The 26,933-nt window shown below is 41.4% G+C and overlaps 1 protein-coding gene across 1 annotated transcript in view; it reads left to right on the top strand.

The window, feature by feature from the left end:
- CFAP61 (cilia and flagella associated protein 61) overlaps positions 1-26,933 on the top strand; it is a 676,218-nt gene that overhangs the window by 524,535 nt on the left and 124,750 nt on the right. Inside the window, exons 24-25 of the mRNA XM_030196227.1 lie at positions 11,523-11,614; positions 26,497-26,702. Of these exons, the coding sequence (XP_030052087.1) occupies positions 11,523-11,614; positions 26,497-26,702 (298 nt within the window). The remainder of the gene's footprint in view (positions 1-11,522; positions 11,615-26,496; positions 26,703-26,933) is intronic.

Here is a 26,933-nt window from a genome sequence, read left to right as displayed (position 1 = left end):
CAGTTGTTTTTCTCAGTTGTTGTAATAATTTTTAATTTTGCTGTGTAACTCCATAGTTCCTAAATTTTGTAAACCACCCTGGACCCTCTTGAGAAGATGGTGGTATAGGAAAGGTATGTTAGATTAGGTTACTATACATCTTGAAATCCTTAAGTCTGACGCCATATACTTTATGATGAACACCACTGACTATTTTAGTCGCTACCCTCTGAACCAACTCCATTCTATTTATATCTTTTTTGAAGGTGCAGTCTCCAGATTTGTACACAATATTCTAAATGAGGTCTCACCAGAGTCTTATACAGAGACATCACCACCTCCTTTTTCCTATTGTCCATTCCTCTTGTTTTGCACCCATCCTTCTCGCTTTTGCCATCGCCTTTTCTACCTGTTTGGCCACCTTAAGATCAACACATATGATCACACCCAAGTCCCACTCCTCTTTCGTGCATAAAAGTTCTTTGCCCCCAAAACGGTACTGTTTCCTCAGGTTTTTGGAGCCCAAATGCATGATTCTGTATTTTTTAGCATTAAATCTTAACTGCCAAATTCTGGACCATTCTTCAAGTTTGCTAGGTCCTTCCTCATATTATCCGCACCATCAGGGATGTCTACTCTATTGAAAATTTTGTATCATCCACAATGAGGCAAACCTTAGCAGACAGCCCTTCAGTAATGTTGCTTACAAAAATGTTAAAAAGAACCGGCCCAAGAACTGAACTTTGCTGCACACCACTGGTTACACTGGTAACAATTTCAAGTTTTATTTGTGCTTGATATACTGCTCCAATGGAAGTCCTGGGCAGTTTACAATATTCAGAATATAAAAAATAAGAAGGGAAATACAATAATAAATAAGATAGTAAAAAGAAAAGGCAGGAAAGGTAGCATTCCACCCCACTCGTGTTTATATAAATCATCATAACCACTTTCAGTTATCTCTTTTCAAAGCTGAAGAGCCCTAATCTATTTAGCTTTTTCAAAATGGAGAGGTTCAATTTCTTTTATCATTTGTGTTACCCTTCTCTAAACCAGAACTATATATAGTACTCGTGGAAGGACACTTTTGATATGATATCTAAGTCAGACTTTGGAAAACAGAGAAAATCAAGCCATTGGGAGGGGCCAGGAGTTTTAGCAGACTGGTCTACCAGACATCCCAGGAGATTAATGGGGCACCCTAGGGGGCACTGCTGTGGACTTCATATAAATGCTCCCAGGTACACATCTCACCATTGCTCCCTTATCTTGTCTGCTGAGCCCTGCAAAACCCACTAAAAACCCACTACCCCCCAACTGTACACCACTACAATAGCCCTTACGGGTAAAGAGGTTACCTATATGTGGGTGCAGTGGGTTTCTGGTGAGTTTTGTAGGGTCACAGTTTCCACCACAAGTGTAACAGGTTGGAGTAGGTATGAGCCTGGGTCCACTTGTCTACAGGGCACTGCACCTATCAGTACACACTCCAGGGATCTGCATGCTGCTCTTATGGACCTGAGTATAACATCTGAGGCTATCAGTGGCAGGTGAGTACTATTTTTATTCACATTTGTTGGGGGTGGAAGGGGGTCAGCAACCATTGAGGGAGTAAGGGGGGGGGTCATCCATAAATCCTCACAGTGGTCATCTGGTCATCTAGGGCACCTTTTTGTGTCTTATTCGTTAGAAAAACGTGTCTAGATCAAAATGTTTAAGTTTTCACCCTAAACAATTTGGTTTTGTTCCATTATGGCTATAAAACGTCCAAGTGTTAGGCACGCCCTAAGCCCACCCTAATCCTGCCTTCAAAATACCCTGACATGCCCCCTTGAAATTTGGACACACCGCAGATGAAATGCATAGATAGACATCTGCTAAACAGATTTCGAACATACCAATTTGGACGTTTTGAGAAGAAATCCGTCCAAATGGTGCTTTATGACACTTTTTGGACATTTTTCTCTTTTGAAAATGAGCCCCGTGGAGGGGCATAATAGAACGGGGCGTCCTTGCAGGACGTCCCCGTGAAGGGGTGGGGAAACCCGTATTATCAAAACAAGATGGGCATCCATCTTTCATTTAGATGATATGGTTGGGGACGCCCAAATCTCAACTTTTAGGTCAACCTTAGAGATGGTCGACCTTAGAGATGTACAGTCACAAAAGAGAGGGAAAACAGCATACAAATACAACAAGGCAAACAAAAAAAGCAAACACTGGGCCTTCAGGATTGAGAAAAATGTAGTCCTTTAATATCACAAATACCCGACACGGGCCGTGTTTCGTCGTACAACCGCCTGCATCAGGGGTCTGACATGAAGACACATAAAAATAAATTGAAACCATAAATTAATTAAACAATATCAGTAAACCATAATTTCAGTCATATGCACATCATTATCACAACTTAAAACCATATACATATACACATATATTCACTATACTACATACACACCACGCACAGATATATATGTATATATATTAAAAACATTTAAAAAACTTATATTCCTAGATGATACCTATATATGCCCACCAATACATACATCTGTAAGCTCACATATCCACACACACATATATATATATATGTATATTTTCTTAAATAAACCCTTACATATACAGTGGGGGAAATAAGTATTTGATCCCTTGCTGATTTTGTAAGTTTGCCCACTGACAAAGACATGAGCAGCCCATAATTGAAGGGTAGGTTATTGGTAACAGTGAGAGATAGCACATCACAAATTAAATCCGGAAAATCACATTGTGGAAAGTATATGAATTTATTTGCATTCTGCAGAGGGAAATAAGTATTTGATCCCCCACCAACCAGTAAGAGATCTGGCTCCTACAGACCAGGTAGATGCTCCAAATCAACTCGTTACCTGCATGACAGACAGCTGTCGGCAATGGTCACTTGTATGAAAGACACCTGTCCACAGACTCAGTGAATCAGTCAGACTCTAACCTCTACAAAATGGCCAAGAGCAAGGAGCTGTCTAACGATGTCAGGGACAAGATCATACACCTGCACAAGGCTGGAATGGGCTACAAAACCATCAGTAAGACGCTGGGCGAGAAGGAGACAACTGTTGGTGCCATAGTAAGAAAATGGAAGAAGTACAAAATGACTGTCAATCGACAAAGATCTGGGGCTCCACGCAAAATCTCACCTCGTGGGGTATCCTTGATCATGAGGAAGGTTAGAAATCAGCCTACAACTACAAGGGGGGAACTTGTCAATGATCTCAAGGCAGCTGGGACCACTGTCACCACGAAAACCATTGGTAACACATTACGACATAACGGATTGCAATCCTGCAGTGCCCGCAAGGTCCCCCTGCTCCGGAAGGCACATGTGACGGCCCGTCTGAAGTTTGCCAGTGAACACCTGGATGATGCCGAGAGTGATTGAGAGAAGGTGCTGTGGTCAGATGAGACAAAAATTGAGCTCTTTGGCATGAACTCAACTCGCCGTGTTTGGAGGAAGAGAAATGCTGCCTATGACCCAAAGAACACCGTCCCCACTGTCAAGCATGGAGGTGGAAATGTTATGTTTTGGGGGTGTTTCTCTGCTAAGGGCACAGGACTACTTCACCGCATCAATGGGAGAATGGATGGGGCCATGTACCGTACAATTCTGAGTGACAACCTCCTTCCCTCCGCCAGGGCCTTAAAAATGGGTCGTGGCTGGGTCTTCCAGCACGACAATGACCCAAAACATACAGCCAAGGCAACAAAGGAGTGGCTCAGGAAGAAGCACATTAGGGTCATGGAGTGGCCTAGCCAGTCACCAGACCTTAATCCCATTGAAAACTTATGGAGGGAGCTGAAGCTGCGAGTTGCCAAGCGACAGCCCAGAACTCTTAATGATTTAGAGATGATCTGCAAAGAGGAGTGGACCAAAATTCCTCCTGACATGTGTGCAAACCTCATCATCAACTACAGAAGACGTCTGACCGCTGTGCTTGCCAACAAGGGTTTTGCCACCAAGTATTAGGTCTTGTTTGCCAGAGGGATTAAATACTTATTTCCCTCTGCAGAATGCAAATAAATTCATATACTTTCCACAATGTGATTTTCCGGATTTAATTTGTGATGTGCTATCTCTCACTGTTACCAATAACCTACCCTTCAATTATGGGCTGCTCATGTCTTTGTCAGTGGGCAAACTTACAAAATCAGCAAGGGATCAAATACTTATTTCCCCCACTGTACATACATGTAAATTCACACATACAGTCATACCATGTCACGTATTTCTAAATAAAGCATTACCAGAGCATACTAAACACTATAAAATCACAAATATTGAATGACCATTTCTTACCAATAAACTCCTATCGGTCAACTTGCAAACTGTGGCGCAAGAGGTAAGTGAAACAATCGGGGTAAAACTCCTAATGTGAGAGAGCAAGAATAGGGTGTTCATAATCAATCATCTAATGGTGGCCACATAATAAACAATAAATACTTCAAGCAATGAAGATGACGCCCCCTATTTCATAAAAACCCCCTTACTTCATAAACAGTATATTAGCTAAAGTTCATTATGATAAGGCCATATTCAGCATCTCTATATCGAAAGAACAAACAGAAAAGTGAGAGTCATTACCAGAGCCCTGAAAGCCTTCAAATTACAAATGCTTATATGCAGCTGCCGATTGAACAATATTCTCTATATTAAACCCCAATTGGGGCTGCTTTGCCTCCCCTCAAGGCCATTTAATACACGTAACTGCAAAGAACATGCGCAAAAATCATGTAACTGACTCCCGTAAATTCGTCTTTCAAAACCAAAGGGTCTTCGTAGCGAAATTTCAGTACAGCCCATAGTGTAAAGAAGGGGGGGGGGTTCAAACTTTATAAAACCAGCCTCATCCCCGAGCAATATGATTAATAAAAAGAAACATTGCCTACCCATAGTGAGCTTACAGATGTATGTATTGGTGGGCATATATAGGTATCATCTAGAAATATATGTTTTTTTAAATGTTTTTTAATATATATACATATATATCTGTGCGTGGTGTGTATGTAGTATAGTGAATATATGTGTATATGTATATGGTTTTAAGTTGTGATAATGATGTGCATATGACTGAAATTATGGTTTACTGATATTGTTTAATTAATTTATGGTTTCAATTTATTTTTATGTGTCTTCATGTCAGACCCCTGATGCAGGCGGTTGTACGCCGAAACACGGCCCGTGTCGGGTATTTGTGATATTAAAGGACTACATTTTTCTCAATCCTGAAGGCCCAGTGTTTGCTTTTTTTGTCGACCTTAGAGATGGTCATCCCCGGTTTTCAGCCATAATGGAAACAGAGGATGCCCATCTCAAAAACAACCAAATCTAACTCATTTGGTCATGGGAGGAGCCAGCATTCGTAGTGCACTGGTCCTCTTAATATGCCAGGACACCAGCCGGGTACCCTAGGGGGCACTGCAGTGGACTAATTGATGCAGTAACTGAACGGAAAAAGCCCTTCCCTTAGCAATTCGGAAAGGAACGGGCATGCATGAAGGAAATTGCATGCAAATGAACTGCTCACTGTTAGCTCATTTGCACACGATTTCCTTTCTAAGGAGGGGAAGCCAATGCAGAGCAGCCAAGCATTATTCTATAGTTATTCCCAGGACTTTCAAAGTGGCAGAGAAAATAAGATGATACCTTTTTATTGGACATAACTTAATACATTTCTTGATTAGCTTTCGAAGGTTGCCCTTCTTCGTCAGATCAGAAATAAGCAAGTGTTGATAGATTACAGTATATATAAGTGAAACATCAAAGCATTTCAGTGACAGTCAAACAGGGTGGGGGTGGATAGGTGAGAGGAGGGTGACAAACAGAGCAATACAACTCTATGGTTTATAATGGGCTAGAAAACCCAGATCTTTGTTAAGTCCTGTCTGGTGGGTGTCAAAATATTCAATCATTCTGACTTCAAAGGTCTTACGTTCCTGTATTGTTTTAAAGTTACCTTTCAGGATTCTTACTATGAAATCACTGGTACAGTGTTCTGGTTTTGTAAAGTGCTGCCCCACAAGAGTGGAATTCTGGCTGGCACTGGCATTTTTCATGTGATGTCTATGTAAATTAAATCTTGTCTTTAGCATCTGGCTTGTTTCTCCAATATAGCATCCTCCGTCACATTTTCTACACTGAATGATGTATACCACATTGGAAGATGAGCATGTAAAGGATTCCTTTATGTTGAATATTTTTCCTTTGTGAATGACTGTGAGGTCTTGTGAAATGTTTTGGCATAGCTTGCAGCTGGATATATTGCAAGGATGTGTGCCATTCTCTTCTTTTTGAGTCTGTGTTGGGAGCTTACTTCTGATTAGCTTGTGTTTTAAGTTGGGTGGCTGTCGGAAAGCCAGCACTGGTGGGTATGGGAATATCTCTTTCAGTAATTCAGATATTCCCGCAGCAGGTAAAAAAAGACTTCCCTTTACTTAGCCATGAAGCAAGTAAAGCACTTGAGGTGGCGGTAAGGGCTCCTGCACTAACCCAGCCAGATATGATGGAGCACTAGGGGTGGGAAGTACCCCTGGGCTGCTGCGGTAGCCTGGTTGTACTTCCTGTTTAGGAAGTGGTAAATCTGTGTTAGGCTTACTGCTGCTTACTAAAAGGGGCCTTGGTGAGCAGAATTAGCTAGGATTAGGAGCCTGGTTTTGTCTCTAGCTTCAATTTGAAAGCAGCAGCTCAAGATTCCATTAAATCTAAACTGGATTTAATTCTAGGCAGGGCTTCATTTAAGATCTCCATAAATGGTAAGTAAAGTGTAACATCATCAGCATAAATAAATGTGTTAAAGCCACATACATCTATAAATCTACCTGGGTGGGGGCATCATTATGCTAAACAGAATGGGAGAAAGCAGGGAACCCTGGGGCACCCTATATACAGAGAGCAAGGGCGAAAATAAATTACCAGATAACTTAACTTGATATTACCTAGACTTTAAGATGTATTCCATGCATTAAAAAAGGTAGGAAGAAGTTAAATGACTGTTGGCATGGTTAAAAGCAGGGCCGTGCCTACGGTCTCTGGTGCCCCCCTGCAGACTATCAGTTGCCCCCCCCCCCCCCCGTGTGGCACAAGATGGCAAGGCTTACAAGCCTTTCTTGCGAAATACTTGATCGCAAATAATATTTTATGATTTTTAACCATGAAAATGATCGCTCACCACTTGCCACACTGACAGGGATTGTCAGCTATATTCTTAGAAAACAAATTGCTATACATTGCCAAATAAGATAGCAGATGTAAATTCTCAAAGTGGACATATTCCAAACACTAAAATGAAAATAAAATGATTTTTTCTACCTTTGTTGTCTGTTTTTCTATCCATATTGGTCCGAGTCTCTGATTCTGCTACTCTCTATCTGTTCTCTTAACTCCGTTTCCGTTTCCAGGGCTTCCTTTCCATTTATTTCTTTACTTTCCTCCTTTCTTCTTCATTTCTTACCCTACATCCATAAGTAAAAGCTGTGTCCTCCTCTGTGGAATTGACTGGAGGAGGTATAACGTGGATCCAGCTTTTGCCTATTTTCTCCATCCATGTGCAGTTTTTTTCTCCTCTCTTCCCTTTCCCTCATCTCCATCCATGTGCATCTTCTTCTTTTTTCTTTCCTCACCTCCATCCATGTCCAGCACTTCTCTTCTCTCATCCCCTCCATCCATGTTCAGCATTTCTCCTCTCTCGTCCCTCCCCTGTATCCACATAAAGCAATAATTTTCTGTCCCCTCTCCTCCATCCAAGACCAGCATTTCTCCTCTCTCCCCACCAACGCCTCCATCCATCCATGTCCAGAGAATCTCTCTTCCCTGCCCTCCCCTCTCATCCATGTCCAGCGATTTTCCTCTCTCCCCAGCCCTCCCCTCTCATCCATGTCCAGCGATTCTCCTCTCTCCCCTACCCGCACCTCCCATCCATGTCCAACGATTCTCCTCTCTCCCCTGCTCTTCATGTCCAGCGAATCTCTCTTTGCTGACCTCCCCTCCCCTCCATGTCCAGTATGTCTCCTCTGCCCCCTGCCCTCCCCTCTCATCCACGTCCAGCAATTCTCTTTTCCCTGCCCTCCTCTCCCCTCCCCTCCCCTCCATGTCCAGCATGGAGAGGGGAGGGCAGGGGAGGGAGGTGACATGCTGGACATGGAGGGGAGGGCAGGGGAGGAGAGAGAGAATTGCTGGACATGGAGGGGAGGGCAGGGGAGAGAGGAGAATTGTGACTTTGGGTAAAAGATTTTGGAGCACGAGAGCAGGAACAGAAGGGAGTGGGCAAGTGAGCCGGACCTCAGGAAAAATGTGCCGGTATGCTGTACCGGCGCATACCGGCACAAAAAAAGCACTGTATGTATCCCTCATTGATAAGTCTCTGACTCTAAAGTTTAGCAATTTCATTAAAGCAAAATGTATTTTCACTTATCACAGACTCTTCCTATCCAAGGAGAATGTTTTATATAAAAATAAACACAAAAAAAGCACTGACACTAAAGTTTAGCAATTTCATTAAAGCAAAATGTATTTTCACATATCACAAACTCTTCCTATCCAAGCAGAATGTTTTATATTTATTTATTTATTGCATTTGTATCCCACATTTTCCCACCTCTTTGCAGGCTCAATGTGGCTTACAATACATCATGAATGGTGAAGATATATAAGAAATAAACATTTAGTAATTACACACAAAACATTTAGTAATTACACACAAAAAAGCAATCAGATTTTCACTTACCAGCTCTTCAACACAGCTAAACTTCCCCTTTGAACCTACTGTTTGAACCATCAGCCAATGAAATGGCTTTTAGCTGTAGATTTCCCAGGTTACCTGATAATTATGCACACATCATTGCAGGCATGCCCTCCTCTCAGTGTACATGCTCAGAAAAAAAAACAAAAACTTTGAACCACTTACAAATTTTAACAAACAATTACACTATTTATTTTTTTTATTTCTCCACAGTCTCACTTGCACACCTCCCTCCAAACCTGTTCTCTTTAATTTGAATGCTGTTCAAGCTCACCCTGAATGAGGAGTTCTTCCCACACCAAAGACATATATAGCACTGGTTGTACTCTTTGAAGCAACTTTAGCAGAGCGTGTCTGCCTCAGTTAGCACTACTGGGCTGCCTTCACTTCCTGATGCAGAGAGGGAAGGGCAAGGGGAGAGAGGAGAATCACAACTTCAAGTAAAAGATTTTGCAAGTGAGAGAACCTGGGCGGCGCCCTCCAGAGGTCGGCACCCCCCTGCGGTGCTTACCTCGCTTACTGTGTTGGCACAGCCCTGGTTAAAAGGTAAGATGAAAAAAGCTATTATAGTCAAAAGAGCATCTTTCAGAAAGCACAGATTGGATCCGAATAAAGAAAATTGGAAACAGCAAAAACACTGACAAGTTAGATGCAAAGTATTGAAAAGAATCTTACCAAAGAGGCAATAATTCATAACAAAACCTTTTCAGGTACATGCCAAGAAAGAAGTCCATGACGGGAAGCAGTTGGACCATTACTTTAAAAGGGCATTTATAGAGGGCAAAGCTATAGCAGAGTCCTTTTACTGCAGATACATTACCTTGAAAAATGGCACACGTAGAAAAGACAGAGACATTGCAATACCTCCAAGATATAAATGCACAGGTGATGGAAAGTTTTCAATGAAAAGGAGGCTCTAGAAGAGAAAGGGACCTATCTAAGAAGATATTTTTTTTACAAAAAGGGTGATCAATGCATGAAACAACCCAAGGACAGTATCTGAATTCAAGAATCAATGGGGTGAACACAGAGGATCTCTAAGGAAGAGGAAAGGGTTGTAGAATTGAGCAGTTAGTGTAGATGAACAGGTCGTATGCTCGTTATCTGCCATCATTTCTATGTTTCAGTATTTCCATATGTTCTCTCTACTTATTGATTGCAGCTGTACTTATGATGTGTTCATATGTATTATGATGCCTCTAAGTATTATATTACTGTTATTTTAATGTTTCTATTTATGTTCTATTACCACATATCCTCTATAGTTGTTTACTATGAAATTGCTGGTATACTTACCAAAGCTTTTATGTGTGCTTTGATGACACTGAGCTTTACATTATTGTTATATTTTTTCTTATCTGCAGTTTAATATGTTGTATTCCACCTTGGGTAAATCTCTTCAAAATGACAAATAATAATTCTTATTAAATAATCTTCTCTTATGCCTCCAAACTTTTCCCTGCTCTATATTATCAGAAACACATCATTGAAGTGATTATGAAGAATGTGCCTAATATAAGAACATAAGAATGGTCTGACCCAGTGTGGTCATACTGGGTCAGACCAGAGGTACATCAAGCCAATATCCTGTTTCAAGGAATGGCCAGTCCAGATCACAAGTACCTGGCAGGATTCCAAAACATAGATACCAATCTTAAGTAGTAGATTTCCCTAAGTCTACCCTTACATATTTTATGGACTTTTCCTCCAGGAACTTGCCCAAACCTTTTTTAAACTCAGCAACAGTAATTGCTTTTACCACATCCCTTGGCAATGAATTTCAGAACATAATTATGCATTGAGTTAAAAAGGCAATTTCTTTTACTGTACTACTTAGTAAGTTCACGTACTATAGTAACATCATGGCACGCCCCCTAGACTTATCACATTTTGAAAGAATAAAAATTGCATTTACCATTCCACTCTATTCATAATTTTGTAGATTTCTATCATATATCCCTTCAGCTGTCTCTTCTCCAAGCTGAAGAGCACTAACCTTTTTGGATTTTCTTCATGAAGGTAATACCTTTCTCTGTATTTTTTCTACTACATTTTTGGAGATATAATTTCACACATTACTCAAGGTATGGTTGCACCTTAGAATGATAGATAGGCATTGTGAAATTCTCCATTTTATTCTCTTTTCCTTTCCTATAACTTCATAATATTGTATTTACTTTTTCGGCTACTGCCACACACTGAGTGGAGGATTTCAGCATATTATCCATGATGACACTTACTCTTTCTGGGTGGTGACTCTAAATGTGGAACCTAGCATTGCACAGCTATAGTGTGGGTTGTTCTCCACATACATCAATTTGCACTTTTCTACACTGGGGTAATTTTATAATAGTTTGGTAATGTTGAGAGGGCAAGAAGATGCCTATTTTAACCTATTTTATAAAGAAACATAGGGGTGGGTATTCAGCCAATGGTGGTCAGCATTTTGCTGACTGCCAATGGTTTTATGCCAAGATATTCAATGCTTGGCAGTCCAGGGTCTGGCATTGAATATCTGGACATACACAGCCAACTAAATCTTAGCCAGTTAAGGGGTCCTTTTCAAGCTATTGTGAGATGGGCAAAAGGGCCCTGCTATGTATGTTATTATTTTGTAAAATTCCATATAGCAAGGATGTAATATTTTGTGTGAATAACATGATTATTAATGTTGCTTCTAAAATAAATTGTGCTATGCTTTGCATCCCATTTTGGGAAGTGTGTAACAGGATCTTTGACATTCTAGTCATTTAACTGTGCATTTTTTATTTCCACTAGGGGGTGTTCTTCCTGGGGGGTATAATTACCTACATGTTGCCAAACCAGCAATTCCAACCCCTTTGCATGCACAAATGTCACGACCAGATTATGTAAGTATTATTTCAGTACAGATATTCTTAAGCAAACCAGGAGATCCACTAGAAATATTTTGATTTACTACAAGTGTAAAATATAGTTTAAATACCTTTCTTGTTCATACCATGATAAACTGTGTTACCTGGAATTAATTAAGAGTGTGCCCTGAGCAGGCTATAAATTGGCTATTAGTGCAGTATGAAGTGCAAATATTGTTGCATCACTATGAATATTTGTGAAGTTAGTGTATAATACTAGACTGTAACATAGGGGCCCTTTTACTAAACCACGTTAAGCACTTAACATATGGTTTGCTATGTGGTAACTGCTCGTGCAGAACAATGTTAAGGGGCTTTGTGGTAATTTAGCAACGTTAAGTGCTTTTTGTGTTGGGGGTGTGGCATGGCAGAGAGTGGATGAGGAAGGCATTAGATAGTTAACACTTCACTTACTACATGGTGATGTGGAGTTAACCAATTACCACTAAGTGCTTCCATGTTAACTAGGAGCAGGCACTGTGTATTAATGTGAAAGTTAACACACAACCTGCAATAGAAAATACTAAGAACACCTCTAATAGGTGCCGTATTAAATTTTCACCTATCATTGGTAAAGTCACATGTTAAGCCATGGTAACTGCACATTTTAGCACAGCTTAGTAAAAGAGCCCCAGAATGTCTGAACTGATCACGTAGGCATAACTCGATACCATGGTTCAACGAAGAACTGAAAAAAATAAAAACACAATCCAGGAAACTCGAACGAGCTTGGAAAAAAATAAAAGACGAACACACACTCAGTGCATGGAAACAAATACAAAGAAAATACAAATACACAATAAGACAGCCCAAAAGGTCATACTATAAAACTAAAATAGGGCCAGATTACAAAGACACAAAGAAATTATACCAACTCGTGAACAAACTCCTAGACATCACCTTGGTCACCACAACCAATACAGACATCCCATCTGCAGACAGCCTTGCTAAATACTTCAATGAAAAAATTGCAAACCTACGTAACATGCTACCTCAGGACAACACCGATATCAAAAATTTAATCATTGGCTTGGACCCAACCCCTGGTGAATACACAGCGGACCGAACCTGGTCAAACTTCGCTTTCCTCACCGCGGAAACAGTCACCCAGGCGATTAATAGGTTCTCCAACTCTCACTGTAAATTGGATACCTGCCCCAGCTACCTAATAAAATTCGCCCCCCACCGCTTCATAGCAGACCTTACATCCCACTTAAACTACATGCTTCAACAAGGTCTCTTCCCTAAGGAAAATGGCAACATCCTACTCACCCCAATACCAAAAGATCCCAAGAAAAAATCAAACGAAATCACTAACTACTGCCCAGTAGCATCAATCCTAATGGTGGTCAAACTGATGGAAAGCATGGTAACCAAACAACTTACTGATTATATAAACAAATTCACAATATTACATGAATCACAATCAGGATTTCACCCCTCCATAGCACTGAAACAATACTAATTACCCTCATAGCCAAATTCAAGCAGGAAATAGCAACAGGCAAAAGCATACTTCTCCTCCAATTCGACATGTCCAGTGCATTCGACATGGTAAACTCCTAGATTACTTCGGGATTGGCTGGATCAAGGGATCAAGGGTTTCCTAACCACTAGAACACATCAAGTGAAATCAAGCTCAAACATATCACCACCGTGGAAAGCAGAATGCGGAGTACCTCAAAGATCACCACTATCAACGATCCTTTTCAACCTAATGATGACCCCATTAGCCAAATCCTTATCCAACCAAGGCCTTAACCCTTTCATCTATGCAGATGATGTCACAATATACATTCCTTACAAATGTGATCTGACAGAAATCACCAACGAAATCAAGCTCAGCTTGAATATCATGGACTCATGGGCAAACACATTTCAACTAAAACTCAACACAGAAAAAACAAACTGTCTCATCCTCTCATCCCAATACAATACGAACAAACCCACATACATAAACACTCCAGATTATACCCTCCCTATCTCAGACAGCCTGAAAATTCTCGGTGTTACAATCGACCGTAACCTCACACTAGAGATCCAAGTGAAATCTACAACAAAGAAAATGTTCCACTCAATGTGTAAACTCAAACGCGTGAAACCATTCTTCCCGAGGGAAACATTTCGCAACTTGATACAATCAGTGGTACTAAGCCATGGAGACAACTGCAACGGAATTTATGCGGGATGCAAACAACAAATTATAAAGAAACTTCAGACCGCTCAAAACACGGCAGCCAGGCTTATATTTAGAAAAACGCGATTCGAAAGCACCAAACCCCTCCGAGAAAAACTGCACTGGCTCCCAATCAAAGAACGTATTGCTTTCAAAATCTGCACCCTGGTTCATAAAATTATCTACGGCGAAGCCCCGGGATACATGACAGACCTCATAGACCTACCAACCAGAAACACAACAGGATCAACACGAACATACCTAAATCTCCACTACCCAAGCTGCAAAGGACTCAAATACAAATCAACCTATGCATCCAGCTCTTCCTACATAAACACACAACTATGGAATGCATTACCAAAAGCCGTGAAAACAAATTATGATCACCTAAACTTCTGGAAATCATTAAAAACTAACCTGTTCGAGGAAATCCAAGATGGCGCCGCTCTGCTAGGACGCTCTGAACCTCTTTCTGAAGATGCCGAAGTGTAGGGGGAGAATAGCGGGCAGAGCTTCCCCGCTGCAACCTCCATTACCTGGTCCAATTGACCAATTTCTGAGGCCACGAGCAGCTGTACTGGAATGCGGAACGCTACCGGTTAGGAATGTCGGCGAAAGGGAGATTTCGGCTTCCTCCGGTCTAGAAACAACGCTGAGCCCCGCAGCACGAACTCCGCCTCCCCAACCCCTCTGTGCAAGTTCCTTCCTCTCTGACCCGACAGGGTCCCCCTTGGAAGTAGGTACGGACCCAGGAGAACGCCGGGGAGAAGCGACGAATCTATCTGAGGAGGGAATGGTGGGCAGTTTGCCCATGGAGCCGGCGGGGAATGAAGGGAGAGAAACTGAGAGCCGAAGTGAGGTTCGTGAGCAGCTTCCAGTAAGGTTTGAATTGCCTAAAGAGTTAGCGGTAAAACCAAAAGAAGTGACTCTAGATGTTTTGTGGGACTTAATGTCTAACCTGGGACAGCTTTTCCTTAAACAAGTTAACGAGGTTTTACCAAAAGTAAAGCATATTGAAACTGAATTACAAAAAAAGGAAGAAGAGACTAATGCTTTGAATGAAAAAGTAGAAAAAATTGATCAAAGGATTGTGAAACTGGAAACAGTACAAACTACGATGTTAAAAGATTTGACGAATATTAGGCAAAAAATGAAAACATTTGATAATTATACTAAAAATCATAACCTGAGATTTGTCAACTTTCCCAGATTATCAAATGTTCTTCTTTTGGATATGTTGAAGCGATATTTTTCTGAAGTTTTGAATATTATGGAAAAGGACTTTCCACCCTTTTCACAAGTATACTATGTCCCGGGGAAGAATTTGAATCAAGAAATTGAACAACCGATTGACAGTATTCTCAGTGGAGGAGGGTAGTTAGTGGGGTCCCGCAGGGGTCTGTGCTGGGTCCGTTGCTTTTTAATGTATTTATAAATGACCTAGAGATGGGAATAACTAGTGAGGTAATTAAATTCGCCGATGACACAAAATTATTCAGGGTCGTCAAGTCGCAGGAGGAATGTGAACGATTACAGGAGGACCTTGCGAGACTGGGAGATTGGGCGTGCAAGTGGCAGATGAAGTTCAATGTTGACAAGTGCAAAGTGATGCATGTGGGTAAGAGGAACCCGAATTATAGCTACGTCTTGCAAGGTTCCGCGTTAGGAGTTACGGATCAAGAAAGGGATCTGGGTGTCGTCGTCGATGATACGCTGAAACCTTCTGCTCAGTGTGCTGCTGCGGCTAGGAAAGCGAATAGAATGTTGGGTGTTATTAGGAAGGGTATGGAGTCCAGGTGTGCGGATGTTATAATGCCGTTGTATCGCTCCATGGTGCGACCGCACCTGGAGTATTGTGTTCAGTACTGGTCTCCGTATCTCAAAAAAGATATAGTAGAATTGGAAAAGGTACAGCGAAGGGCGACGAAAATGATAGTGGGGATGGGACGACTTTCCTATGAAGAGAGGCTGAGAAGGCTAGGGCTTTTTAGCTTGGAGAAGAGATGACTGAGGGGAGATATGATAGAAGTGTATAAAATAATGAGTGGAATGGATCGGGTGGATGTGAAGCGACTGTTCACGCTATCCAAAAATACTAGGACTAGAGGGCATGAGTTGAAGCTACAGTGTGGTAAATTTAAAACGAATCGGAGAAAATTTTTCTTCACCCAACGTGTAATTAGACTCTGGAATTCGTTGCCGGAGAACGTGGTACGGGCGGTTAGCTTGACGGAGTTTAAAAAGGGGTTAGATAGATTCCTAAAGGACAAGTCCATAGACCGCTATTAAATGGACTTGGAAAAATTCCGCATTTTTAGGTATAACTTGTCTGGAATGTTTTTACGTTTGGGGAGCGTGCCAGGTGCCCTTGACCTGGATTGGCCACTGTCGGTGACAGGATGCTGGGCTAGATGGACCTTTGGTCTTTCCCAGTATGGCACTACTTATGTACTTATGTACTTATGTACTTATCTCTCTTTTGCTTGAGACCTCTGTAGAATAAAGGACCAACAATTAGAAGTTGGTCCTTTATTCTACAATTGCATTCTATACAAGCGTTGTGTCAGAGGAGACAACGAAGCACGCTCACCTTCACAACGGTCTTTCTAAAGACCTCCCTTTGTTGAGGATTTGCCTTCATCAAATAGTTCTCAAAAGCATTCGGCATGAAGACTCCTGATGCAGGCCTAACGGCCGAAACACGACGTTGTGTCGAGTCTTTATACCTCAATAAACATCTTTATTATTATATATCCTTTCAGTCTTTGGAATCCTTGGTCGTCCTCCCACTTTTATTTCATTACCTGTCTAAACAAACCACTGTAGAGTTATTAGGAGGATGCTCAACATCACTACCCCAAGGCATGCAGCAGCCTGCATCAAAGATGATAACTAGATGCATCAGTGAAATGATTACCCTAAATGACCAGCCCTTACTTGTGATTGAGAATGTGAGATTTAAGAGGTTGCTCATCTTTAGCTCCTAATTACATAGTGCCTTCCAGGACAACTTTTAAAAGGTGAGTGATCCTCACACTGTATAATCAGTGCCATGCCTGGCTGCAGACACAGCTGGCCAAGGCAGAAGGTGGTAGTATGCATATCACTAGTGACATCTGGAATAATCAGAACACTGGTGGCAGCTGTACAAGGCAAGGGCAGGGAGTTCATCAGCATCAGGGCATAGGTAGACTGTGCTGCACAAACAGATGATGGATGTTAACCACAATTCTGCCCCTTTCTTAGCAGAAATAAGGGCAATGATAGAGAGCTGACAGCTAGGCCTGAGAGGCAGAGATATGGTTCCTGGCTATTTTACAATAGACTATCTATCAGAAGTGCATGGTTAAGGGAGAGAATGGTATACAGTGCTTTGCATTCTTGCTGCACCTGATTGTAGGAGACCAGGGGCGGACTGACAATGGTTTGGGCCCCCAGGCAATAAGGATCATGAGCCCCTAAGCACCTATCAAAAGTGATTAAACCAAATGGAGGCTAGGAGAGAGTTGACCCTCTACTGATGTGAGCCCTTGGGCACTGCTCTATTGTCCCAATGGTCAGTTTACCCATGTAAGAGACTCAGTGGCATACCCTAGCTTGGTTGCCACCTGGGGTGGAGCACTCCCTCCTCCAGACGTGTAACCCTGCCCTCCTCCAAGCAGTAAGGGGTGCAGTGAGCAGACATGGAGCTGCAGTCTACAGGTGCTCAGCTGTCGGCTCTGCCAGTCCCCTTCCTCCTCTGACATCAAATTTCTGTTCCTCTAACATCAACTTCCTCTGACTACAAATGTTTATGTTTGTGTGTTTGTTTATTAAATTTGATATACTGCTAATAGCAATTGTATCATAGCAGTGAACACAGTAAATTAACATCAATTAAAATTAAAATCAAACACAACAAAATAAAAGGAATGCTGATCGAGAATCTGTGTCACAAGTTGCCAGTGAAAATATCCAAATGACAGCCAATGACAAAGCATGAGCTCAGAGTCAGTTGCAGCCTGGAACAGGATTATTACATGTGACCACCTTTTGAAGCTTGTGCACAACATGCCAGAGCGATGCCAACTTGTTCACAAGAGTAAAAACTGGCCAATGAAGAAATAAACAGAAACAATTCTTTTCAGGGCATATTTTAAAATCAAAAGCAAAACGTATGTATTTATTAAAAATACAGTAGTTGCAATAAGGCAACTGTAATAACAATAATGTTGAAATTCAAAATAGCAACCAGTAACAAGTTCCATGTTTATAAAATTAGGGCTATAGGGATGCAACAGTAGGGTATACTGTAAGTGATGGTGTAATATAAGCAAGAATGAAAATTAGAACACAACATTATAAAATACTCAGTTACAAAATTTCAACATTTGTTTTAAATGGCTAAAACCAAATTTTAGCCAAGTGATTCAGGACTTTTGAACATCACTGTATGTTGTGCTGGTTCAGTAAGAAAAGGTTGAAGCCCCCTAAATCAGAAAACTTGAACAAACTCTGTATGTACATCAATAATAGAAAAATAGAAAATAAAGATATCAGATGCTGAATAGGGGTTGGGGAGATACACATTTCAAAAAGCTGGCATATTCTAATTAATACATTCAAAACAAAATATTGTTGTACCTTTGTTGTCTGAGCGTTTTTGTTCCATTCACTTTGGTCCCAATGTCTCTTTCCTACTTTGCCCTGGTTTTTTATAAACCTCTTTCCAGGCTCTCCTGTTCATTATCCTTCCCCATGTTCAGCTTCTGCCTTCAGTGTCCCTATCCTATCACCACATTTAGCATCTGCTCTCAAACCTGTCCTGGGGGACCACCAGCCAGTCAGGTTTTTAGGATATTCCTTTTACATATACCTACTACCTCCATTGTAGGCTAATCTCTCTCATGCATATTCAATAGGGATATCCTGAAAATCCAACTGGCTGGGGTCCCCCAGCAGATCTGGCCACTTTCTCTATCTGTTCCCCCTCTTCTACTACTACTACTACTACTACTACTACTACTACTACTGCTTATCATTTCAGGGTCTGTAAACCTTGCCTTTTGTCGCTAGCAGCTGAAGCAGTGTATACTCTGGTGGATCCTCCTCCACTTCTATCCCACTATCGGCTGGTGTACCTCAGGGCTCTGTCTTGGGTTTCTCCATCTATACTTTTTCCCTTGGTGCTCTGATCTCATCCCATGGTTTTCAGTATTACCTTTATGCTGATCACTCCAAGATCTACCTCTCCACACCATAAATTTCAGCAAGAATCGAGGCCCAAGTATCAGCCTGCCTGTCTGACATTGCTGCCTGGATGTCTCACCGCCATTGGAAACTAAACATGATCAAGACTGAACTTCTTATCTTTCCCTCTAAACCAACTCCTCTTCCCCCATTCTCTGTCTCTGTGGATAACACTCTCGTCCTCCCTGTCTCATCATCTCATCACCTTGGGGTTATCTTTGACTCCTCTCTCTCTTTCTCTGCACATAAGAGCATAAGAGTAGCCATACTGGGTCAGACCAATGTCCATCTTGCCCAGTATCCTGTTTCCAAACAGTGGCCAAGCCAGGTCACAAGTGCCTGGCAGAAACCCAAATCGTATCAACACTCTATACTACGAATCACATATTCAACAGACTGCTAAAACCTGTCATTTCTTTGACTATCCAGCTTATAATCGAACGAGAAAAACGCCCAAGTTCCGACCTAAATCGGGAGATGGGCGTCTTTCTCACAAAAACAAATAAAGCGGTATAATCGAAAGCTGAACTTTGGACGCTTTCAACTGCACTCCGTCGCGGATGCGGACAAAGTGGACGGGGGCGTGTCGGAGGCGTGGTGAAGGCGGAACTGGGGCGTGGTTATCACCCGAACAGAGATGGGCGCCTTTCGCCGATAATGGATGCGTTTGTAGCTAGAATTTAGGGCACTTTTCCTGGACCCTGTTTTTTCACGAATAAGGCCCCAAAAAGTGCCCTAAATGACCAGATGACCCCCAGAGGGAGTCGGGGATGACCTCCCCTGACTCCCCCAGTGGTCACTAACCCCCTCCCACCACAAAAAATGATGTTTCACAACTTTTTATTTTCACCCTCAAATGTCATACCCTCCTCCCAAGCAGCAGTATGCAGGTCCCTGGAGCAGTTGTTAGGGGGTGCAGTGGACGTCAGGCAGGTGGACCCAGGCCCATCCCCCCCCTACCTGTTACAATTGTGCTGCTTAATGCTTAGTCGTCCAACCCCGCAAACCCACTGTACCCACATGTAGGTGCCCCCCTTCACCCCTTAGGGCTATAGTAATGGTGTAGACTTGTGGGCAGTGGGTTTTGAGGGGGATTTGGGGGGCTCAACACCCAAGGGAAGGGTGCTGTGCACCTGGGAGCTCTTTTACCTTTTTTTTGTTTTTGTAAAAGTGCCCCCTAGGGTGCCCGGTTGGTGTCCTGGCATGTGAGGGGGACCAGTGCACTACGAATGCTGGCTCCTCCCATGACCAAAGGGCTTGTATTTGGTCGTTTTTGAGATGGGCGTCGTCGGTTTCCATTATCAGCGAAAACTGAGGTCGTCCATCTCTAAGGTTGACCATCTCAACATTTAGGTCGACCATCTCTTAGGTCGACCTAAATTCTGAGATTTGGGCATCCCCGACCGTATTATCAAAACGAAAGATGGACGCCCATCTTGTTTCGATAATACGGGATACCCCGCCCCTTCGCGGGGACATCCTCAGAGATGGGCGCCCTTAGAGATGGGTGTCCCTGTTCGAAAATGCCCCTCCATATCATCACCAAAATGTGTCCTTTCCTTTCTGAGCACACTACCAAAACCTTTATCCAGACTCTTATCACCTCTCGCTTAGACTATTGCAACTTGCTTCTGACAGGTCTCCCACTAAGCCATCTCTCTCCCCTTCAATGTGTTCAAAATTCTGCTGCACGACTTATATTCTGCCAGTGTCGCTATGCTCATATTAGCCCTCTCCTCAAGTCAATTCATTGACTCTCTATCCATTTCCACATACAATTGAAACTCCTCTTATTGACGTACAAGTGCATTCACTCTGCAGCTCCTCAGTAGCTCGCCACTCTTATATCTCCCTACACTCCTCCCTGGGAACTCCATTCATTGGGTAATCTGTTCCCTTCTCCTCCACTGCTAACTCCAGACTATGTTTCTTTTATATTGCTGCCCAATATGCGTGGAATAAACTTCCTGAGCCAGTACGTCAAGCTCCATTGCTAGCCATCTGCAAATCTAGGCTAAAAGCCCACCTTTTTTATGCTGCTTTTAACTCCTAACCCCTTTTCACTTGTTCAATACCAATGTCTGTTTTATCATTCCCACCTTAGTAATTCCCTTATCCCTTATTTGTCCTGTTTGTCTGTCCTGATTAGATTCTAAGCTCTGTCGAGCAGGGACCATCTCTTCATGTACAGCACTGCATATGTCTAGTAGCGCTATAGAAATGATAAATAGTAGTAGTAGTAGTTTTTGGTGGGTTTGGAAGGCTCACTATACAATATAATGGGGTAACGGTGAGATGGGTACCTGGGACCTTTTATGTGAAGTCCACTGCAGTGCCCCCTAGGGTGTCCTACTACTACTCTGGGATGTCTGTGTGGCCAGTCTACTAAGGATGCTGGCCCCCCATATGTCCCAATGGCTTGTTTTTATATGTTTTCCCCTTGGACTTTTTTTTTCCTGAAAATGGTCACAAAAGAAAAATGCACTGAGCACAAAACGTCTACAAAATGTCTAGGAAATTTTTGTGGTTCAAAAATCGCTATGTTCACCACTTGATTTTTGGATGTTTTCAGCAAAACGTCCAAAATCGGATCTAGATGTCATATCAAAAATGCCCCAAATAATGTGCTAGAATAAATCAAATTTACATATGTTACAATGGGCTGAGAGAGAAATTCACTGAATACTGTTCCACACAAACAGCAGTAAGTGCATTAGCAATTGTATATGCAACCAAAGTACTGCTTAAAGGATAAAGGCATCATCTAAAGGCATTTGCTGATCATCTTGAGCAGAAGCATGTTCATCTTCATTTTGTGCTTTGTATCTCTTTACTTTTTTGTTGCAATATTATTATACTGATGCATCTCCTCTATTATACCTTCAATCTATACTAAATGAATTACCTCTTTATCTGTGCTTGCTAATGATTTTGCTATTTTTGTGCTACATTACCAGTTGTTTAAACCATTGTGCTGAATTATCTCAGACTAGATTTATTGTGCAAAGCAAATGAAGTAACTTAATAAAAAGCTGATATGTAGTTCTGGAATTCTGATTCTTTTTTTCTGGGTTGTTCATACTAAATTGAAGAGCTGTAAAACTGATAGTGTTGTGATTATTGCATTATGTCTGGTTGTTACAGACATTACAACAGATCTTTAAGATTATTTTCTCCATTTTCTTTCATTTTAAAATGTACTCCTTTTTTCAACATCAATCTAATGTAACATCGACAAAAAGGCTTATGTAATCTTTAATGGAGCCAACTAGAACTATAGGTAGATACATCTGCAAAAAATGTGTGTATATAGAGGTCTTAATTTATCCACATTTATGGCTTAGACAAAATTACTGCCAAAATATACTCAGTGGCTTTGGTAAATAATAATCATCACATCCTTTGGTTAAAGAACTAAAAGAGAGATCATGAGTATTTCATAGAAGCTGAATAGACTCCCTTTATTTGGGGTTTTAAGCTGCCTCACACTCGCAAATGCAGAAGAAGAGGCAAGGAAAATGTTGAATAAGGTGGGGTCAAGAAGAGATCCTTGCATTAGCCCACATATAAGAGTAATACTGAGAAATAGGAGATTTCCATTCTACAGGGAAAAGTGGAATAGACAGAAAAAAGTGAAACCATTTTAAAGCATTGTTTTCAAGACATTAGGTCTGATGGCAAAAGAGAGGGTCAAAGTGCACACATAGAAATGAAGAAAAAGCACTAAGGGCCGTCAAGTTTGGGACAATCGAGAATCCTTTATCGGTAATCCCGACGACTCTTGAGTAATGTTCCAAAATTAAAAAAGATAAATGACCAAAAGTTTCCAGTCTGAAACTCAATGTAGTACAGTGAGCTGCCTGCAGATTCTGTGCTGAAAGTAGATTTACTTTTTCCAAGAAATTGTTCAATTGAAGTTTGATTGAGTTCTAAGGGTCCTTTTACTAAGCTGGAGCATAAGTGGTCAGTGACTCAGCTGTTTGGGGAGGCTAAGGTGGGTGGAGGTAAGGTAAGGTGGGACAGCATCTATGTTAATGATAAAGGGACAGTAGGGGCACTTTTGAACACAACACGGAAGGACTCTGACCGGCTGCCCCCCCCCCCCTTTCTGTTACTGATGGTATCATGCACACTAAATACATTCCAGGAATTGTGTAAAAAAAATAAGTAAAAATAACATACACCAAAATAATACAACATATTAAAAAGAATAGTATTTTCAGTATTATATGCAGATACTTTAACACAGCTCTAGCTCCCCAATCCAGCATATTCCTGTTGGCCATGTGAACAATGGTGTTCAGCAGCACTGTAACAGAAACCTTGTGGTTACAGGCAACCATAGAATGATTCGCCTATCAGTTTTTTTGTTAGATTGCCAAATGACCACCAGGCTTAAAATCTGCTGGTGTTTAACTTACTATAGAGTTACCAAACATGTTTGGAATGGGTGTTACCTGTATTAGCTGTACCTAATGGTTAGAGCAGCATCTGACAATCTGGGAAGCCAGGGTTTAAATCCCACTACTGCACCTTGAGATTTTAGACATGTCTCTTAACCCTCCACTGCCTCAGGTATAAACTTAGACTGTAAACCCTCTAAGAACAGGAAAATGTCTACTGTACCTGAATGTAACTCGTTTTGAGCTAGCTCTCAGAAAGGTGTGATCAAAATCCAGTACCAGGCATATTGTGAAGTAATACAAAACACTACAAATGTCATTCAGGATTTATAGAGCAATTCTACCATGCCACGATAGCAGTAACTTCCAGGAGTCACACAACAAGGTCCTATATTTGAAGGCAGCACAGTATACACTGTAGTAGGTGCTAAAATCATTACACCTACTAGAATACCAAAGAAGCCTAATTACTACAGAATTGGTCCTACACAGACATTCCGTGCTAACAGAATACCTGATCTCTTTCACACATGCAGAACACAGATAAGACATCACCAATTATAAGTAATCGCAAACTCAAACTAGAAATATGTAGACAAAAATTAAACTGAACTCCCAAGAAGCCAGGCACTGCATATAGGGCCTCTTTTACTAAACCACACTAACGATTCCGGGTGCGGCAAATGAGAGGAAGCCCATGGGAATTGAATGGGCTTCCTCTCATTTGCCACTTAGGAATCACTAGCATGGTTTAGTAAAAGAGGCCTGTAATGCAATAGCCAATTAAAGAGATTCAGTTATGCATGTCCCCCTGTACTGTACAAAATATAAAGATAGCAGATGTAAATTTCAAAAATTGCCATATTCCAATCACTTTGGTCTCTTGCTGGTGTAACTGTGGATGCCTCGATTTTAGGTTCTCACAGCGTGACATTGGGCCACCTGAAAGGGGCACTGGTGTTTAGCATTGCCCCCTAATAGTGCATATCCAGGGCTTGTATAAGTGTACTGGATACCCTAGGTGAAACTTTAGCCTTATACCCCCTTGAGATTTGGATAATTAAACTCAACAATTGTGATCATTCTAACACCACCCCTCCTACAACCATCCTGTAAAAATGCATAATATGACATCATACTTTTAAATATTGAACTTTGTTCTGTATGCATGTGTATGCCCACTCTTCCAGCAGGTAAAATAATGTGCTGGGTTTTTTGGGGGGGTTGAGTAAGTGAGGCTGACAGGACCTATTATTTGTTTTGTCTGCTGCCTCTCTGAAGCTTCTGCCCTAGGCAACCAACTAATCTTACCTAATGGTAGAGCCGGCCCTGTTCATGCCCTGTGGAATGCCATGCATGCTTTTAGCTAGAGTGAAGGCAGCTTTCAGATAGCAGGTTATCCAGGTAAATGACTTTGACAGTTGCCTTCTAGAGCCATAAAAGAATCTGGATAAAGCAATTCCAGAATGGATTTATGTAGTTTTCCATTGATATTTTTTATTTTATTTATAAAATTTGATTCATTACAATTCTATTTCAAATCCAAAGTGGTGTGCAATTAAGCAAAAGTAACTAGGTCTGGTTAACCATTCTTTCAGCTTAGTTTTCCAATATATTTGTAAACCCTAAATTGTGCTAATGGGTCAACAAGGCATGCATGGGATTTATAAATGCACCTATAATTCTGATTATCGAGTCTATTTTTATCCCTGTTAAATGCTGCCTTCCAAGGAATCAGAATTAAAAACACTTTGGGGGTAGTTATTCAAATGTGGTAAAAGTCAGACACTTTAGTTTCCCTTATACAGCAGCTTGACCCCTAATAGCAGTACCACAACACTACCGCTAGGAGTCGCTGGCACCATTTTGAATCTGCCTTGGAAAATCTAGACATCAGGGTACCCTGCAGGAGAGTTGGGGTCTGTGGAGAAAAAGAGGGCTCTTCAGGGAGTGATGGGAAGAGGGCTTTCCAGGAGAGGGGCATGTGGTTGGGGTCCAACTATCCACTTAAAGTTACTCAGATTAGTTATCCAGTGTGGTGGGGGGGGAGTTATCAACATGGGCTACCATTAAGACAGGTTGTTTTATTGTTAACCCAGGTTACAAAATGGGACCTGTGCTAAAATAGAACAAGTTGGGTAAAATAACACATCTTAACAGTAGGCTAAGGTGGTAACTATGCCCTTTAGTGTAAGCAGATATCATGTACTGCATATCAGCTTCTTAGAGGCTATTTATTTGAAGCAAGCTGCGATGTGGTACGTGCTGACACATATGTTGAGTTCGTGGGAGCAACATAATCTTATGGTACCTGTTTTACATTTCGTTTGGATTTAACAAGATCTGGTGCATTTCTGTTATAACGCCTGTAAAATGGAACAATTTGCCTTTACAACTGATGGTTGAATAAGATTTGCTTCTTTTAAGTAGAGTTTGAGGAACTATTTACTTTGTTTGGCATTTTTTGTGTCTTATTGATTTTGCTGTTTTATGAACTCATGGACTCACTTTAAGCTGGTATTTTTGTCTATGTTACAGTGGTCCTTTACTGCCTGAATATGTCTTTCTTTGTGTTTTTATTATGTACATTATCTTTGTATTTCCACCTTGGATAAAGGCGGCGTATGAATAAATATTCTAATTCTAACTGCCATCCAGTTTATTTATAGCAGCCCAGACAAGAAAGGTTTAGAAGAAATCAGAAGGCAAACTTGCAGTAGACTCTTGCCTTCATTACAGAACAAATTGCTGTATGTAAATCCTGCTGTATCGCAAGTGTCCAAAACCGTAACAAAACTCAGAAATGAATAAGAGATTTGCTGATATCTAAGTTAGAGAGGAAGGTAAAATGTCAAGAATGTGCAACTATCAAGAGCAAGGTTTGTAGAAATTTTTTTGTTGTCAACATTGACATAACCAAGAAATAGCGTTGTCTCTTTTTAACTGGTACTGTAGACACATGAAACAATGAATATAACTGAATGTCTGTGTTAACCTGACCAGCAGTTTCACAGAAGAAATGTATCCTGATTGTAGTACTTTTGTTACAGGGACAGGAAATCGTAACAGAGGACAAAACAGACTGGAATTATTTCAGGCTGCACATCAACCAATACAACATGGTAGAAACCATTACATGCCTTTCACAGCAACCCTTGCCAGTCAGTAACTACATCCGTTTATATAGACAACATGAGCGACTACTTAACAATCTCTGTGATAGATTTGAGGAGGGTCTGATCAGTGATTTTTACAGGTAAGAAAAATACTGATATGTTTTCCAAATTTTTTTTTATTTAAGGTTACCCTTTGTGAGTAAGAAGTGGTGCATTTTGTCTTGAAACAGTCAGACCCTGAAGATTCATTGCCTCTGAAATCAATCCAAGGCATAGGCACTTGTTACACAGGGTTTTGTTATATGTGCAACCCAGGGGCGTAGCTACGGGTGGGCTTGGGTGGGCCCAGGCCCATCCAATGTTGGCTCAGG

The sequence above is a fragment of the Microcaecilia unicolor genome, chromosome 3 (assembly GCF_901765095.1).
Source record: "Microcaecilia unicolor chromosome 3, aMicUni1.1, whole genome shotgun sequence".
Taxonomy (NCBI): Eukaryota; Metazoa; Chordata; class Amphibia; order Gymnophiona; family Siphonopidae; genus Microcaecilia; species Microcaecilia unicolor.
Note: the sequence above shows the minus strand (reverse complement) of the source record. Positions and strands in the feature narration are given on the sequence as shown.